The sequence below is a fragment of the Mercenaria mercenaria genome, chromosome 6 (assembly GCF_021730395.1).
Source record: "Mercenaria mercenaria strain notata chromosome 6, MADL_Memer_1, whole genome shotgun sequence".
In the NCBI taxonomy this organism is placed as follows: Eukaryota; Metazoa; Mollusca; class Bivalvia; order Venerida; family Veneridae; genus Mercenaria; species Mercenaria mercenaria.
The window spans coordinates 29,351,570-29,369,030 of record NC_069366.1 but is presented as its reverse complement, the minus strand read 5'-3'; the positions used below and the strand labels follow the sequence as shown (position 1 = coordinate 29,369,030).

At 36.2% G+C, this 17,461-nt stretch overlaps 2 protein-coding genes across 3 annotated transcripts in view; one reads left to right on the top strand and one right to left on the bottom strand.

The window, feature by feature from the left end:
* Positions 1-982: 982 nt before the first annotated feature.
* Positions 983-17,334, bottom strand: LOC123549302 (ATPase WRNIP1-like). Of its 2 annotated transcripts, XM_045337274.2 has the most exons (8): positions 16,674-17,332; positions 14,135-14,323; positions 9,752-9,978; positions 7,212-7,468; positions 6,069-6,224; positions 4,448-4,527; positions 3,407-3,572; positions 983-2,275 (listed from the first exon to the last, which is right to left on the bottom strand). In XM_045337274.2, exons 1-8 carry the CDS (start codon positions 17,328-17,330, stop codon positions 2,178-2,180), a joined length of 1,830 nt encoding a protein of 609 aa, XP_045193209.2. In that variant the 5' UTR covers positions 17,331-17,332; the 3' UTR covers positions 983-2,177. The 2 variants fall into 2 exon arrangements, 1 of the variants encoding a protein (XP_045193209.2); XR_006686027.2 differs by lacking the exon at positions 983-2,275 and having other exon boundaries at positions 3,521-3,572; positions 6,073-6,224; positions 16,674-17,334.
* LOC123549303 (heat shock 70 kDa protein 12B-like) overlaps positions 17,296-17,461 on the top strand; it is a 15,179-nt gene continuing 15,013 nt past the window's right edge. Inside the window, exon 1 of the mRNA XM_053545504.1 lies at positions 17,296-17,412. The gene's annotated coding sequence lies outside the window, so the exon portion shown is untranslated. The remainder of the gene's footprint in view (positions 17,413-17,461) is intronic.

The window sequence follows — 17,461 nt, the reverse complement described above, 5'->3', positions numbered from 1 at the left end:
CTTTTATAAATGCTCTCTCAAATGGGCTTTTTCTGTTAATTCTAGGAAAAAAAACTCTTGTTTTAATTAAAAGTGCGGGAAACGATGGGGGGGGGCAAAATACATGCTGTACACCGGTTGTCCTTCAGGTCCCGCTGCTCCTACGCCTATGTTACACTTTTTGCTTATCATTTTGATCATTCTATCATATTTTCTTCGATCGCGCGCCTCGTCACGTGCCAAATGTTACACGTGTGAGCACCGACCGAAAAGAAAAGAATTATCAATCTGTCTCCGTGGACCTTATTAACAAGACTTTGTGCCAGAGACAATAATTAATCTGTGCTCGTTAAATCCAGAAAAAAATCTGAAGTTACGTAACACTTGCGACGATTGCGCTCTTACCTTTGTGGAATTTAAAAGCATACTCCAGACTGCAAATTCAACAGGAATATAGGATATATAAAAATAATGATTAGAAACAAAAAGAAAATATCAAACCTTTGTTAAAAAAAACCCTGACTGGAGTAATGTAAGACTAAAGCAAAACTTTAACGGAAAGAAAACAAGTTTCAGCTTGCATTAGCGTCAATTATTCATGAATGATTTGAAAATAGTTTGTAGGCCTAAATGTTTAAATCTGTTTCTGGACATCGTAGCTCTGATGGACAATAAAAGTTGATAATGATAGTTCGGGGATATTTTTTATAATTGAAATCGGCGGTTATGAATAACAATATTTTACGTTCTATGACTGCTCTCTGGACTTTTTACCAGTTATTTAAGTCAAATGTAAATCTGGCATAATAAAGATAATAATAATAATTTAATAAAAACAGAGAATGGGTTCACGATCCGATTTCGCTTTCACCATCGCCTTAAAATATCTTTATTTCCCCGACAAAAACCGTATTTTTTTCACAGTTATTCAGATCATATGAGATAGATATTTGACATGGATATAGTTAAGGTATGATCTTACACATTTAATACTAAACCTTTTCAAATCTTCAGTAAAATACGGAATAATTACCTGTCATAGGTGTGAATTTCCTGTTCACCAACATGTACATTAATCACACGAGGGCGGTATCGCTCACACGAGTAGGTACCCGAATAACCAGTGTGTAGCATAACACACGTCAAGATTTCTATCTTCTATCGGCTGATTGTACACCTATGTAAATTTTCCCTTGTGCGCCTCATATAAATCTGCATAGTGCCAGCAATACTACGTCATTTATCTCATACGTCATAAGTTTCTTTCAAAGAAAAAGAAGCATACACAACCGGGACTCGATAGGGTGAATATTGTGTTCATTGTGAAAGAAATTGGATATGTGGCGGACTGTAAATACTTCATTAAGGATGCTAAAATACAGGTTATCTTTGAACCATGCGTTTGGAAATGATGTTAAATTGAACAAGTCATCGTTTCAAGGGCATGGTGCGATTGATGCCTGAATTTCATCGATGTGTAAAAGAGCTTGTTTGTTTACAACTGATTCATTGAGGATTGGATAGAGCTATTGAAGACTTGGAAGAATTTTGGAGTGTTTACAACTTTGATAGGTTAAAAGTGAGTCAATTTACATTTTTTCTAGATCTAAATAACATGTTTTTTAAACACAAAATTTCATTTCACTCATGCATTCACTTGTAGGGAATTGTGAACGAAATGAGTTTTGAGTCGCTCCCGATAAAATTCACGAGAATTTTCCCTCAATACTTCAAATTTAGAGAGCAAACTCCAATGGCGACAAGAAATTACAATGGGAGACTGCCGTTGAAAATATAAATTTGTCATTTATTTGGATATTTGGCAAAGCAGAAAAAAATCGTTAAATTTCTCGAGGGTGACTTTTTTTTAGTTTATCAAACCATGTTTACTTTGCCGGTAATTGTCGTAGTTTTGTCATATGACTCCAAAGTTGGGGTAAACCTTTGGAATGGAACAGACTTTAGGGTACCAATACATCATTCTGACAAAGTTTGGTCAAAATCCTCCCAGTAGTTTCTGAGGAGATGCGATAACGAGAAATTGTTAACGGACGGACGCACGGACGGACGGAATGATGGACGGACGGACCACGGACGCAGAGTGATTTTAATAGCCCACCATCTGATGATGGTGGGCTAATAAAAATTTGATACAATAATAATTGTTATTTTTAAAGGTTCTCCATGTACATAAGGCTTCATTTAAAGAAGTTAGTTCCAGCTAAACATTCTGGGAAATATTCTTGCTCCACTGGTCCTTTATGTGCTGGGTTGTATTTGTATCCCTTCCCATAACCTGAAATACAGAAATCAAAAGTATGTTTGTCAGCAATACAAAATTAAAACAATGTTTGACTCCTCATGTAGGACTCTATTAGCACTTATTCTCATATCCTGAAAATGACTGATGTGCTGGAAAACGTATTGCCTTTCTCATAACCTGATATTGATAAATTAAGTGCCGATTTATGTGCTGGAAAACTTGTAGCCTTTCTCGTAACCTGATATTGATAAATTAAGTGCTGATTTATGTGCTGGAAAACTTGTAGCCTTTCTCGTAACCTGATATTGATAAATTAAGTGCTGATTTATGTGCTGGAAAACTTGTAGCCTTTCTCGTAACCTGATATTGATAAATTAAGTGCTGATTTATGTGCTGGAAAACTTGTAGCCTTTTTCGTAACCTTATATTGATAAATTAAGTGCTGATTTATGTGCTGGAAAACTTGTAGCCTTTCTCATAACATGAAATGATAAATTAAGAGTTCAATTATGAGCTGGATAACTTGTAGCCTTTCCCATAACCTGATTTTGGTAAGTAAATAATGTGCTAATTTATGTGCTGGATAAGTTTAAGCCTTTCACAAAATCAGATATTAAGAAATGAAGCACAGACTTATGTGCTAGAAAACTTGTAGGACTTTTCATAACATGACATTGTTTGTTTTGGGTTTAATGCTGTTTTTCAACAGTATTGCAATTATATAAAGGCTGGCAGTTAACCTAACCAGTGTTCCTGGATTCTGCGCCAGTACAAACCTGTTTTCTGTAACAAACTGCAAACTTTCTCACATGAATCACGGGTGGAGTATAAATGATTTCCCGCACAAACTCTTTTATCAAATCATCACATAGAACATATGCGCTGCCCGTGTATTAAACTTACGACCCCAAGACCAGTAGATCTAAGCTCTCCATTATTGAGCTCATCAGGCAGGTTAACATGAAATTAAGAAATGAAGCATTGATTTATGTGCTGGATAATTTGAAACCTTTCCATACCCTGAAATATAGCAATTCAACTATAAGCTGATTTTGTATACTTTATTTATTTCTTCGATACAAACAATGCTAATTATAATGAGGCCTCCACTCAAGTATGATGCAATACTTATGCCAATATAAAATATCAAACTATGTTTCTTACCAATATTTTTCATAAGTTTTGTCGGAGCGTTTCTCAAATGTAAAGGTACTCCAGGAAGAGGGCCTTGATGATTCTGCACACAAGCTTTTGCCTTACTGTAAGCATTATATGCCTCGATTGACTTTGGAGCTCTAGACAGGTAAATCACACACTCAGCTAGAGGTTTCTGAAAAGTACATGTAATTAATGTGTAAATGTACAATGTTGCTTGAACAAGATCAGAAATACCAAACCTGCGCAGTTCTAGATCAAAGGAGATCCAGCACCACAACTAGTCCGAAGCCATATATTCAACCCCGAGTTAAATCAAGACCTTAAAATTTATTTTTTACAAATCTGATATTAAATACAAAAGAATATCTAATTCATATCAGTTCTTCATGCTGAAAACAAGATTATTTGCCAGCATTATCTTTGAATAAGTCCATGCAAGAGCAACATTCCGAGAGAGATTAGAGATTTGAGTATTGTTCCATTACCAGCATAGCGACTTTTAGGCCCAATGACCCAGGCCTGTACAATACTTTCAAAAGCATGATTTGATACGTTAATAATCATTAAATGTGTTAAAGTTTAGCAATCTATTGGGTCCATTATCACAAACATCATGGGTCTATTACATCCTTTTTTGTTTTGTTTTTTTGATGGTGGAGGAAGACACCAGGTGCCCCTCTTGTGCATTATTTCATCAAGTGCAGGTAACTTGGTAGAACCACCGACCTTCTGTAAGCCAGTTGGATGGCTTCCTAACATGAATTCTACGTCCCGAGCTAGGCTCGAAACCACATCCATGAGGGACAAGTGACGTCAGCAACTTTAACCACCCGGCCATGCAGGCTTATTATTAAATTGTTTCAAAATTGGTTACATTGCAATTCAAGTATTTGTCAAAATACACCAAAGCTGCATATTTTTTCTGAGCAACATGCTGTACTGAACCCCATTATGTGTGCATGCACATATGTGTCGTCACAGCTTTTTGCAGTGGCTATGTCCCAGTTCATGACCCTGTCAGTCCCATATGAAGAAAGGCTGAATTACCTCACATTCTGGTCTTCCTATGAAATGACAAGCCTGGTAGGTAGACACTGCTAACATCAATGCTTGAGGGTCAGCTAAACCTGAAAAGTGAAAACCAAAACTGGTCAAATGCCCTCATTTGAAAAATTCTGTGTGAGGATCTTATAATGATTCTACGTACTTAGTGTGATGGAGATCAAAGGCCAACAGTGCAGATCTTGATCAGACTGCACAGATAAGTAGGCTGATCAAGATCTGCACTGGCGGCAAAGGCAGAATCAATCGTGTCCAGCATGATTAGGTTTAACATCTGTACATATGGATTTAATACAGATTCTAACAAACAAGGATCTTTCAACTTTGGAAAATAGTAATTTTCTAGTCAATGCAAATTTTGCATTGCAGAAGCTTACTTTATGCAGTATACTATACTAACTGACTGATATTAATAATTTACACTCTGGTCCCCATCTGCCACCAGTCCTCCATTATTTAGATAACAAGAGCTGTCAGTGGACAGCGCGCTCGACTATTCTCAGTGCTTGATAGTATAATATAAGCTATGAGTAAAACTATAACATTACAATAAGCATATTCTAAGTCGAAAAGGGGCCATAATTCAGTCAAAATGCTTGATAGAGTTGCCTCCTCCTTTTTACAGACTGGGGTCATGATGGTAAACAAGTATGCAAAATATCAAAGCAATATCTCAATGGACTTTGAAACTATTTGGGGTGGTACGCGAACTTTAACATTTATTCTAAGTCGAAAAGGGGCCATAATCCAGTCAAAATGCTTAAAAGAGTTGCCTCCTTCTTTTTACAGACTGGGGTCATGATGGTAAACAAGTATGCAAAATATCAAAGCAATATCTCAATGGACTTTGAAAATATTTGGGGTGGTACGCGAACTTTAACATTTATTCTAAGCCGAAAAGGGGCCCATAATTCAGTCAAAATGCTTAAAAGAGTTGCCTCCTTCTTTTTACAGACTGGGGTCATGATGGTAAACAAGTATGCAAAATATCAAAGCAATATCTCAATGGACTTTGAAAATATTTGGGGTGGTACGCAAACTTTAACATTTATTCCAAGTCAAAAAGGGGCCATAATTCAGTCAAAATGCTTGATAGAGTTGCCTCCTCTTTTTTACAGACTGGGGTCATGATGGTTAACAAGTATGCAAAATATCAAAGCAATATCTCAATGGACTTTGAAAATATTTGTGGTGGTACGCAAACTTTAACATTTGGTGACGCTCACGCACACGCTCATGCTAACGCCGATGCCAGGGCGAGTAGGACAGGTCCTCTATTCTTCGAATAGTTGAGCTAAAAATGGCAAGCGACCAGCACTGACAACATTTAATGCATAGTTGCATACAATAGGATTATCAGTAGCTGTCACTTCAGCACTGTACCGAAAAAGCTAGATATAATGGTGCAGCTTCACATCTATGGACAAATCAGTGATAAAATACAAAATCAACATTACACTGAAAGTTTCAGGGGAGGTAAGCGGGTAATGGATGTCTCATTCCCATCTTGTCATCATTTTTTTTAAATATCTTGGATAAAAGCCTAAACATCTATGATAAATACAAAATATGAATATTCAAAAATGTAAAACTGTACTTGCCATACCTACATCTTCACTAGCAAATTCTATTAACCGTCTTGCTATATACAATATTTCTTCTCCCCCTTCCATCATCCTGGCCAGCCAGTAGAGGGCAGCACTATCATCTGATCCCCGCATAGACTTGTGTAAAGCTGATATAATGTTGTAATGTTCCTCTCCTTTAAAAAACAGACAGTCAAGAATACAGGTTTGATCTGTCATCACCTAGATTCGAACTAGTGATTGTTTTTGGTAAAAGCACCTGTCTCCACATACCCCACCATCTAAATAAACGGTTTTATTTTTTATTAAATTAGAGCATTTTTCAACAGTATTACAGTTATTTCATGTTGGAGGTAATCTAACCAGTGTTCCTCGATTCTGTACCAGTACTAACCTGTTCTCAACAAGTAATTACCAACTTCCCTACATAAATAAGAGGTGGAGAACCAATGATTGCAGACACAATGTCTTTTTATCAATTCTCATGGTGAACATACGCATTACCCGGGGCTCAAACTTTCTACCTCACTATCCATAGACCTGCACTCCCCCTACTGAGCTAAGCAGGCAGACTGTGAATAAAAGGATCAAGGACTATACAAAATATGCTTAAACTTGGTACTAAAATTTTATAGGAAGTATACTTGAAATCCAGTCTGTGGTTTCAGACGTATATTATGTATATTTGACAGGCACACTGACAGAATTCTGAAAATTTACTATTACACCAAGTTTTATTGAAATCTGTTCAGTAATTTCAGAGAAGTCTGGACAAGACTGATTCTTTATTAAGACAGCTAATGACCTGCAAAAGTCATTCTGCCAATTTGAAGAACTTTTGAAAAAGACCCAAAGAAGATTTGCTCTGATTTTTCTAAGACAATTTTAGTAAAATCCTACAAGTTTGTCTGCTTTTTTTGTTTGCGTTTTAAGTCTCAGTAACAATCTTAGCTTATATAGCAACTTTTCAGCATCTGATGGAAGGTGAGGGGTGGGGGGGGGGGGGGGGGAAGAGTTCCAAACCTATGGGGAGACACATCTTTTTCTTTTTCTGCTGGAAAAGTCAGCAACACTTGAGCATGATATTTCTTTTCCTAACATCTTAGCAAATAATACTATTAAAACCAAATACCTGCACTCCATTTTCTAAAGCAAAAAATTACCTGTTTTATCATATGCAATGTGTGATCTCTGCAATCCTTCTTTCACATCCTCAACAGAGATTTTTACACAAGTTCTCCTGTACCCATTTTCTCCTGATTTTCTTTCTGATGTATTTGGTTGTAAAACAGATTCTGATTGGTCAGATTTCAGAAGTTGTGACTGTACCGTCATCTGTAGACCATTCAGGGCAGCTCTAGCATCTCCATCACAAATAGCTGAGAGATACTGTAATGCCTTTTTTTCTATAGATACACCTCTGAAACATCATTATATACCTTTGTACATGAACTGTGTATGACACAATCATTGGTGACATGTATCGATACAACACGGCCTAGGTTGCTCACCTGACCACAAATGTTTGACTTTGAATACATGTCGTAACAAACTTATTAGTGAAGGAAAAAATTATATATATTACAAGACAATGAGTTGGACTTGCAAAAAAGTTTAAAGAAGATCCGTTTGAATCATTGTTAATTTTCTCTGCAGAAAATTACTTCTAGTGTGATTATAATTTTACTACAGTGTTGGGTATTTTCTTATAAAAAAAAACTTAAATTCATAAATAAATTGTTTTCTTCATACCATATTACACTTGAAGAACTTCATGTGCTTAATTTAAACAAGAGAGTCATGATGACCCTATATCGCTCACCTGTTAAACATGGCCTTGGAATCATCAAAATAAACATTCTGACCAAGTTTCATGAAAATAGGGTCATAAATGTGGCCTCTACAGTGTTAACAAGCTTTTCCTTTGATTTGAGTGGTGACCTAGGTTTTTATCAATATATAACCAATCAATATATATAGATAAACATTCTGACCAAGTTTCGTGAAGATGAAGATCATAAATGTGGCCTCTAGGGTGTTAACAAGCTTTTCCTTTTATTTGACCTGGTGACCTAGCTTTTGATCCTCTATGACCCAGTTTCTAACTTTGTAGATCATAAAGATAAACATTCAGTGCAAATTTGCATCAAATCAAAGCATATATGAAAACTCTATATGGCTGAAAGGTCCAAAATAGAACCCATTATGGAATCTAGCCAGTTTTCGAAGGAACCAAGATCTTATTGTGACTTAAGTTGCGTGGAAGTGTGGTCAACATCAAATGTAAAATGCCTCTTTAATTTGTCATATTAACATATTCTGGCTCTTTCAGGGGTCAATCAGGGGCCAAAACTCTGGATCTGGCAGACTCATCAAGATCTATTGTTGTTAAAGATATTTTGCAAATTTTTTATAAAATCAAACCGTATATGAAGTCACTATATGACTGCAAAAGCCAAAACTGCATATTTTGGCCCTTTAAGGGGCAATAACTATGGAACCCATGATGGGATCTTGCAAGTTTTCAAAAGGAATCAAGATATTATGCCAATACAAGTTGTGTGCAAGTTTGATAAAAATCAAATGCAAAATGTGGTCTCTTATCTTGTTTACAAAACTTTGTGGACGTACGAAGGGCGATCACAAAAGCTCATCTTGTCAATATGTGACAGTCCCACAATAGCCATTTTGCATGAAATTCCGGCTACATCATCTGTGCGTCTGTTGCAGTGTAACATCCCAAATGGGCACTCGCTCTGACTTTAATTCAGTCGTGCCATGCAACCAGCAATGTTTTTAATAACTTTATGCTGTTTTTCAAGTTAGTCATTCATCAATGTTCTAATTTCGCAAAGAAATTCGTTAATTATACATCCACGTGAATTTCGTGCAAAACAGCTATTGTAGGACTACAGATTTCACAGATGATCGATTTTTTTTTAAGTTTAACATGTGAAGTTCTTCAAGTGTAATGTGGTATGAAGAAAACAGGTCAAATTTAATTAAACAAGAGCTGTCGGTAAGACAGCCAATGCTCAACTATTTGAATCATTGTCCCAGAAACAGGAAAATATACGGGCCACGCCAACCTAAACAAATACCTAAATGTTAAAATATCTACAGAGTTTCAATCCAGTATTTACCTTAGTTTTGGAAATAGTAACTTGCACCAAAATGTACTTCAGAGTTATGGGACTTTATGCAATCAATTAGTTTTGTAACCCCGAAGGCACATGTGAAGTTTCAATTTAATATCTGCAGTTGTTCTGCAGATAGTAACTTGCATGCAAAATGTTAACCATCATTTTATAAGTCCAAAAGGAGACATAACTTGTCTAAAATACATGTCAGAGTTATGGGACTTGACCCAGTGTGGTTGGTTACTGATTTAGAAAAAGAAAAAATAAGTTTCAAATCTATATGCCTTAAAGTAATAGCTGTATGTACTTAAATGCAAAACTTTAACCAAGGTGTGACGTCACGCTAGGTCGAGTAGAATAGCTAGACTATTCTTCGTCTTTGTCTTGCCAACAAGACACACATGGAAAAGGGTTGAAACTGACTAACGGGCAACCATTTTCAAGAACAAGATTGCCATTTTTCACTAAAGGAATATAAAAGCCCCTTATACTATACAATCAATAGCAAGAAATAAATTTTCTAAGCACACAGCAACTAAAAAGGTAGGACACAGCTATTAAACCTGTCACTACTTTCTCCATTGCATTCGTCATCTGTTTCAACAACTCTTAGCTGAAGTTTTTCCACAGCTCTCATTAAAATTGTCATGATGGCTTCATTATCAAGCTTGTCAAGAACCACAACTCTGCAACGACTGATGAGAGCTGTGTTCACCTGGAATGAAGGGTTTTCTGTGGTTGCTCCAATCAATGTTATAGTACCATCTTCAACATTTGGTAACAGGCTGTCCTGGAAAAAAAAAGAGAAATATTACTTGAATGGGCCATTGGCAAATCCACAACAAGTATTGGGTGAAAGCATTGACCTAGAGTTGTGACCTTGACCTTGAGCCAACATGGCTGACTCTGAGTTCAGCATATCGTCTTGATGAGGTGATCATTTGACACAAGTTTCATGAAAATCCTTCAAGGGGTTTAGGAGATACAGAGCGGACACAAAATGGAAGGCTCAAACCTTTGACCTTGACCTTGAGCTGTGATCTTGACACCACATGGCTGACTCTTGAGTGCTGCACATTGTCTTAATGAGGTGATTATTTGACCAATTTTTTGTTTCATGAAAATCCTTCAAGGGCTTTAGGAAATACAGAGTGGACACAAAATGGAAGGCTCAAACCTTTGACCTTGAGTTGTGACCTTGATCTTGAGCCGACATGGCTGACTCATGAGTTCTGCACATCATCTTGATGAGGTGATCATTTGACCCAAGTTCTGTGAAAATCTTTCAAGGGGTTTAAGTTATACGGAACAGAAACAACTATTACAGACGGACGGCGACAATTCCTATAACCAAACAAGAGCACCGCCTTGCGGGTGCTGACGCTCATCTGATTTTTTTGTATAATACAAATATTGTCCTACCCATGATTTTCTAAGTTTAAAAAGGGTCATCATTCTTGCAAAAAGCAGAATAGAGTTATGTTTCTTGATGTACAGCATTCGCTTATGATGGTGAAAAACTGTTCCAAGTTTTAAAGCAATAGCTTTGACAGTTTATGAGAAAAGCTGACTTAAACATAATACTCAACCAAGAAAACTGATTTTCTAAGTCCAAAAGGGGCAATAATTGTTGCAAAAAGCAGGATGGAGTTATGTTTCTTGATAAACAGGGTCAGCTTATGATGGTGAACAAGTGTTGCAAGTTTCAAAGCAATAGCTTTGATAGTTTAAGAGAAAAAGTTGACCTAAACATAAAACTTAACCAAGAAATCTGATATTTTCTAAGTCCAAAAGGTGCAATAAATCTTGCAAAAAGCAGGATGGAGTTATGTTTCTTTCTGTACAGGGTCAGCTTATGATGGTGAGCAGGTGTTAAAAGTTTTAAAGCAATAGCTTTGATAGTTTAGGAGAAAAGCTGACCTAAACATAAAACTTAACCAAGAAAACTGATTTTCTGAGTCCAAAAATGGCAATAATTCTTGTAAAAAGCAGGATGGAGTTATGTTTCTTGATGTACAGGGTCAGCTTATGATGGTGAACAAGTGTTGCAAGTTTCAAAGCAATAGCTTTGATAGTTTAAGAGAAAAGATTGACCTAAGCATAAAACTTAACCAAGAAATCTGATATTTTCTAAGTCCAAAAGGGGCCATAAATCTTGCAAAAAGCAGGATGGAGTTATATTTCTTGCTGTACAGGGTCAGCTTATGATGGTGAACAAGTGTTGCAAGTTTCAAAGCAATAATTTTGATAGTTTAGGAGAAAAGCTGACCTAAACATAAAACTTAACCAGGCAACGCCGACGCCAACGCCGATCAAGTGATGACAATAACTAATCATTTTTTTTCAAAAAATGAGATGAGCTAAAAAAGTAATAGTGCTTTCTTCCCAAAAAATTCTGAGGAGGCCCTCTAGAGCATTTTCATTTTGCGAAAAAACAAGTGTGATTCTTCTTTCTGAAATTTTAGCATAATTTTCACTAGAATTGTGAAGTAAACAAGAGCACCGCCTTGCGGGTGCTGACGCTCATCTGATTTTTTTTGTATAATAGAAATATTGTCCTACCCATGATTTTCTAAGTCTAAAAAGGGCCATCATTCTTGCAAAAAGCAGGATAGAGTTATGTTTCTTGATGTACAGTGTCCACTTATGATTGTGAAAAACTGTTGCAAGTTTTAAAGCAATAGCTTTGATAGTTTATGAGAAAAGTTGCCTTAAACATAATACTCAACCAAGAAAATGATTTTCTAAGTCCAAAAGGGGCAATAATTATTGCAAAAAGCAGGATGGAGTTATGTTGCTTGCTGTACAGGGTCAGCTTATGATGGTGAACAAGTGTTGCAAGTTTCAAAGCAATAGCTTTGATAGTTTAGGAGAAAAGCTGACCTAAACATAAAACTTAACCATGAAATCTGATATTTTCTAAGTCCAAAAGGGGCCATAAATCTTGCAAAAAGCAGGATGGAGTTATGTTTCTTGCTGTACAGGGTCAGCTTATGATGGTGAACAAGTGTTGCAAGTTTTAAAGCAATAGCTTTGATAGTTTAGGATAAAAGCTGACCTAAACATAAAACTTAACCAAGAAAACAGATTTTCTAAGTCCAAAAGGGGCAATAATTCTTGCAAAAAGCAAGATGGAGTTATGTTTCTTGATGTACAGGGTCTGCTTATGATGGTGAACAAGTATTCCAAGTTTCAAAGCAATAGCTTTGATAGTTTAGGAGAAAAGTTGACCTAAACATAAAACTTAATCAAGAAATCTGATATTTTCTAAGTACAAAAGGGGCCATAAATCTTGCAAAAAGCAAGATGGAGTTATGTTTCTTGCTATACAGGGTCAGCTTATGATGGTGAACAAGTCTTCCAAGTTTCAAAGCAATAGCTTTGATAGTTTAGGAGAAAAGCTGACCTAAACATAAAACTTAACCAGGCAACGCCGACGCAGACGCCGACGCCGACGCCGACAACCGCTCAAGTGATGACAATAACTCATCATTTTTTTTCAAAAATCAGATGAGCTAAAAATTGATACAGACTTGACTAGCGAAAAACAATTTTAAACCACAGATTCAAATATTAAACATTACAATTATTCTGCATGGATGTTTTCTTTGGTTTTGGATCAACAAAGATACTAGAAACTTTTTTTTTTTTGAAGCTATTTTTTAAATTAAGAACAGTATTTGTCTTTAAAGTGAAATCATTTCTGAAAAAATTCTAGTGGTTAGACTAGTAAATACACCAAGTTTTCCATTAACGATCCGCTGAATCAAAATGTAATGTTCAATTATGGTGATTGTAAAACATCCTTAATGAAAAATATCTCATTGTCACATATAAACACTAAAGAAATTAGATGTACTTGAACAGTCCCGATGCAAGCTTTAGAAGCCATATTATTACAACCCATATAATATTATATTTGATATATATATATATATGTGTTTATTTATAATATGTGACTCAATCAGAGTATTGTAGACTTGCAGTACAATTAGGCATTCATGGCTGAAAATTTAACATATGAAACTGAATGGGTGCGAAGGGCTGCAGCTAGATACATTTTAAACAATACTCCCTATTTAGCAGTATCTGGCACATCTAGTCAAGAAGCTCTCAAAGTGCAAACACTAGAACAAAGAAGAAAACAAGCTCCATAAGTCATGTTGTACAAAATCAGCTTTAACCTAATATTTGTAGACCATGTCATCTTATTCAGTCAAGAAATCTCAACTACCTTATCCCTTTTTTTGCAAACACAATACCACACGAACTCTTTTCTTTCCCAGGACTATTCGTTACTGGAATGACTTGCCTTACAACATCAAGGCCAGTGGAAGCCTAGCAAGCTTCACTGTCAGTCTAAATACTTTCATGCACTATCCATCATATTGTTTTTATGTTCCCGAAGGGAGGCGTATTAGTTTTCAACTGTCCCTCCATTTGTTAGTTCGTTCGTCACAATGTTAACTTTTTGCATGACACTTTTCTCACAAACCACTGCACCAAGGACCTTCAAACTTCACATGCTGATAGTACTTATTGAGTACGTTACCCCTACTGACTTTGGGGTCACCAGGTCAAAGGTCAAGGTCACTAGGTCAAAGGTCAAGGCACTGCAGGGGAATTTGTCACCATTAGTGACAGCTCTTATTCTTTTTAAAATTGTATGTAGAAGTCTTACATTTTACAGTTTCATCATGTATCATAGGTTATTTTAAAAGATTGTCTCTGACCTCCCAGTTATAATCAGACAGTAAGTGACTGTTGAGGGTAACCTCGTAGAATTTGTGTGAAAAAAGCTAAAGAGGATAATACCCAATACATGGAGTCTGAAACGAGACACGTTATTTTTCTGATTTTGAAGATGCTATTTTTGAAATGTGAGGTAGGCATTTTGGCGTCAGCTGTACAGTGAAAAAAAGGCAACAGTAACAAACTGTTTTTACCTGCTGAAGTTTATTAAACCTATGAATTTCATCTAGAAACAGAATAGTCCTTTTCTTAAACATCTTGTAGTCATTTCTTGCATTCTTGATCACTTCTTTAACATCACTCACACCTGAAGATGTCGCTGAGAGCTGAACAAATCTTGATCTGCCTTTGCATCTCTTCGCGACAATTTTTGCTAGTGTTGTCTGAAAATACAGGAATACATGTATTTGTTTATTTGTAAGATCTAAATAGCTAAAATACGTTTGTTTAATAACAAGCGCTGTCACAGGAGACAGCGCGCTCGACTATTTCGATGCTGGATAGTGAAACTGGCACATCTGAGGAAACTGGTGATGATGTGAAACAACTACTTCAAGTCTGAATCAAATGCATTGTGTAATAACTGAGATATAGTGAAAATGCATCAAAATTAACCTTAAATTCTAAGTAAAAGGGGGCATAATTCATGCACCTTGTGTCATATGATGTGGGGGATGATGTTGAACAGTTATTTTAAGTCTGAATCAAATGCATTCAGTAATAACAGAGATAAAGTGAAAGTGCATCAAAACTTTAACCTGAAATTCTAAGTTTTTGTTTGTTTGTTTTGGGTTTAACGCCGTTTTTCAACAGTATTTCAGTCATGTAACGGCGGGTAGTTAACCTAACCAGTATTCCTGGATTCTGTACCAGTACAAACCTGTTCTCCGCAAGTAACTGCCAACTTCCCCACATGAATCAGAGGTGGAGGACTAATGATTTCAGACACAATGTCGTTTATCAAATAGTCACGGAGAACATACGCCCCGCCCGAGGATCGAACTCGCGACCCCGAGATCTGTAGACCAACGCTCTTACCTACTGAGTTAAGCGGGCGGGTTGAAATTCTAAGTAAAAAGGGGGAATAATTCATGAAAAATGTGTGCCAGAGTTATGCACCTTGTGTCATATGATGTGGGTGATGATGTTGAACAACTATTTTAAGTAGGAATCATATCCATTCAGTAATAACAGAGATAGAGTGAAAGTGCATCAAAACTTTAACCTGAAATTCTAAGTAAAAAAAGGGAATAATTCATGAAAAATTTGTGCCAGAGTTATGCACCTTGTGTCATATGATGTGGGTGATGATGTTGAACAATTATTTTAACTTTGAATCAAATCCATTCAGTAATAACAGAGATAGAGTGAAAGTGCATCAAAACTTTAACCTGAAAATCTAAGTGAAAAGGGGAGTTAAATCATGAAATATTGGTGCCAGAGTTATGACCCTTATGTCAGATGATGTGGGTGATGATGAGGAATAACTATTTTAAGTCTGAATCAAATCCATTAAGTAATTACAGAGATAAGAAGAAAAAAGAGAAAGTGTAAAAAAAAAAATTTAACCAAGGTGGGGACGCGGAAAGACGCTGACGCCGGGTCGAGTAGGATAGCTCTCCTTATACTTCGTATAGTCAAGCTAAAAATGGTGTTTGTCTTAGTCTATCAAAATATGTCAAGGCTGCTATAAAAATGAAAATGCCAATCTCCTTCCTTTAACAGGTCAGAGAAATGGCCTAACTGAACCAGGCCAGTTCAATTGACCCATAATAAGACATGTATATACAAAGGTTTAATGAACGATAAATCATGAGACACACAAGTTTTTTGTTTTTTTAAGAAGAGGACTAACAATCATTGTGTCGATACTCGCATCTGGGTAAGGATTTTATGGTTTACTGAACTTTTACTTAAACGCAATGCAAATACATTTCAATGAATTTGACAAAGCAATTCACAAATCACTTTGCAAACAGGTAAATTATTTTTTACACTTAGGTCACCATAGATTTTACAAATTTCTTAAAATGATATAATGTTACTGTTGGAAAATTTTTATTTCGGCCACTTGTAAAATCCGAGAGAGAAAGGAAAGAAAATATACTGACTTCTGCTAATTTGAGATGCAACCGCATAAACGTATCCCCCTGCATCCGTAATCTAAAATATAGCAACATTTTTCTCCCTTTGTACTATTTCGCTCATCTCCCTGCTTTTGCCAGCATCAAATGGCTAATTCAGCCACATGATTATAATAAGAGCTGGAAAAATTGCAAAATGGTGGCAACCTGATGAAACACAGCAAAATCACGTATATAACGCAAATTTGATGCAAAGAACTCTTGCTTTAACGACAGTTCAAAATGTGTTTTATATTCTCTTTGTTCTGAGGCAAAAATGTAGTCAAGGCAGCTTAAATAGCTTGTCTGAGCACAAAGTGCATGCTTAAAAGTAAGCGTACATGCCAACACAAGATTGTGAATGTGTTTCTAAGCGCAAAGTCTTTCAACACAGTGTGATATTTATGACAAGTATGGTTCATTAGGTCTATGTGTACATGTCTTGGTATGGGTCAATTGGACCAGCCTGTTTAAATGAACCAGCCATGCAGCCTGTTGCAAACAGGCCATCTCTCTGACATGTTTATTCATTAGACAGTCAATTAATGATGGAACTTGCATCAATATTTCAACCGAGATTGAAATTGTAAGCATTTAACAAAACACTAACTTTTCCACATCCAGGAGGGCCCCATAAAATCATTGATGGTGTGTTATCTCCTTGTAGCAAGGACCTCAACATCTTATCTTTTCCCAGTGCTTGATCTTGTCCAATGTAATTTTCAAAACAGGCAGGCCTCATTTGTTCTGCTAAAGGTATTGACATATCTACAGATGTCCCTTTGTTGCCAACATTGTCCATAACTGGTCCAGTCTGGTTACTGTTACCTGCCGCACATTTAGGATTGCTAGCAACTTTTTCAGATTCTGTAACAGAAGTTTTGCCGATTTTACCAACTATTTCAGATACTTTGAATTTTATATCAGAATCATCAGCTTCATCAATGGTTATAACTGTTCCTTCTTTCTCTTGCATTTCCGTTCTCGGAGACAACTTTTGTCTCTTTGACAGGCAGCTTTTATCGGATTTATCATTTGACATAAGAAAACCCCACCCACTATTTGGTGAATGTAACTTCCGTTTCTTCCGAGAAGGATCAGTGTCACCTTTACTACAGCCATCTATGTCATTGTTCAGGCAACGGTTTACATGTTCAGTTATGAACGAGGATGAAAACTTTTTATTACAAACGGGACATGCAACATTTTGGTCTTCCATATCGCTTCCGGAAATCCGACGTTCCCGCAATATTAAACGGTGCATCATTATAAATAATCTTCGTGACAATCACGCTGTTGTTATTCACCAAAGGTAGCAGGACAATTGATAGTAATTAGATAATGTTAAGGTAATATATATTTTTTCTCTATATTATTTTGATATTATCGTATGGTACT

Coding starts and splice junctions, on each gene's coding strand:
- LOC123549302 (XM_045337274.2), bottom strand. CDS start 17,330: ATGATGCACCGTTTAATATTGCGGGAACGTCGGATTTCCGGAAGCGAT. Junction 14,324..16,673: donor GCCCTCCTGGATGTGGAAAA/GTTAGTGTTTTG, acceptor CTGTATTTTCAG/ACAACACTAGCAAAAATTGT. Junction 2,276..3,406: donor AAAACTTATGAAAAATATTG/GTAAGAAACATA, acceptor TCTGTATTTCAG/GTTATGGGAAGGGATACAAA.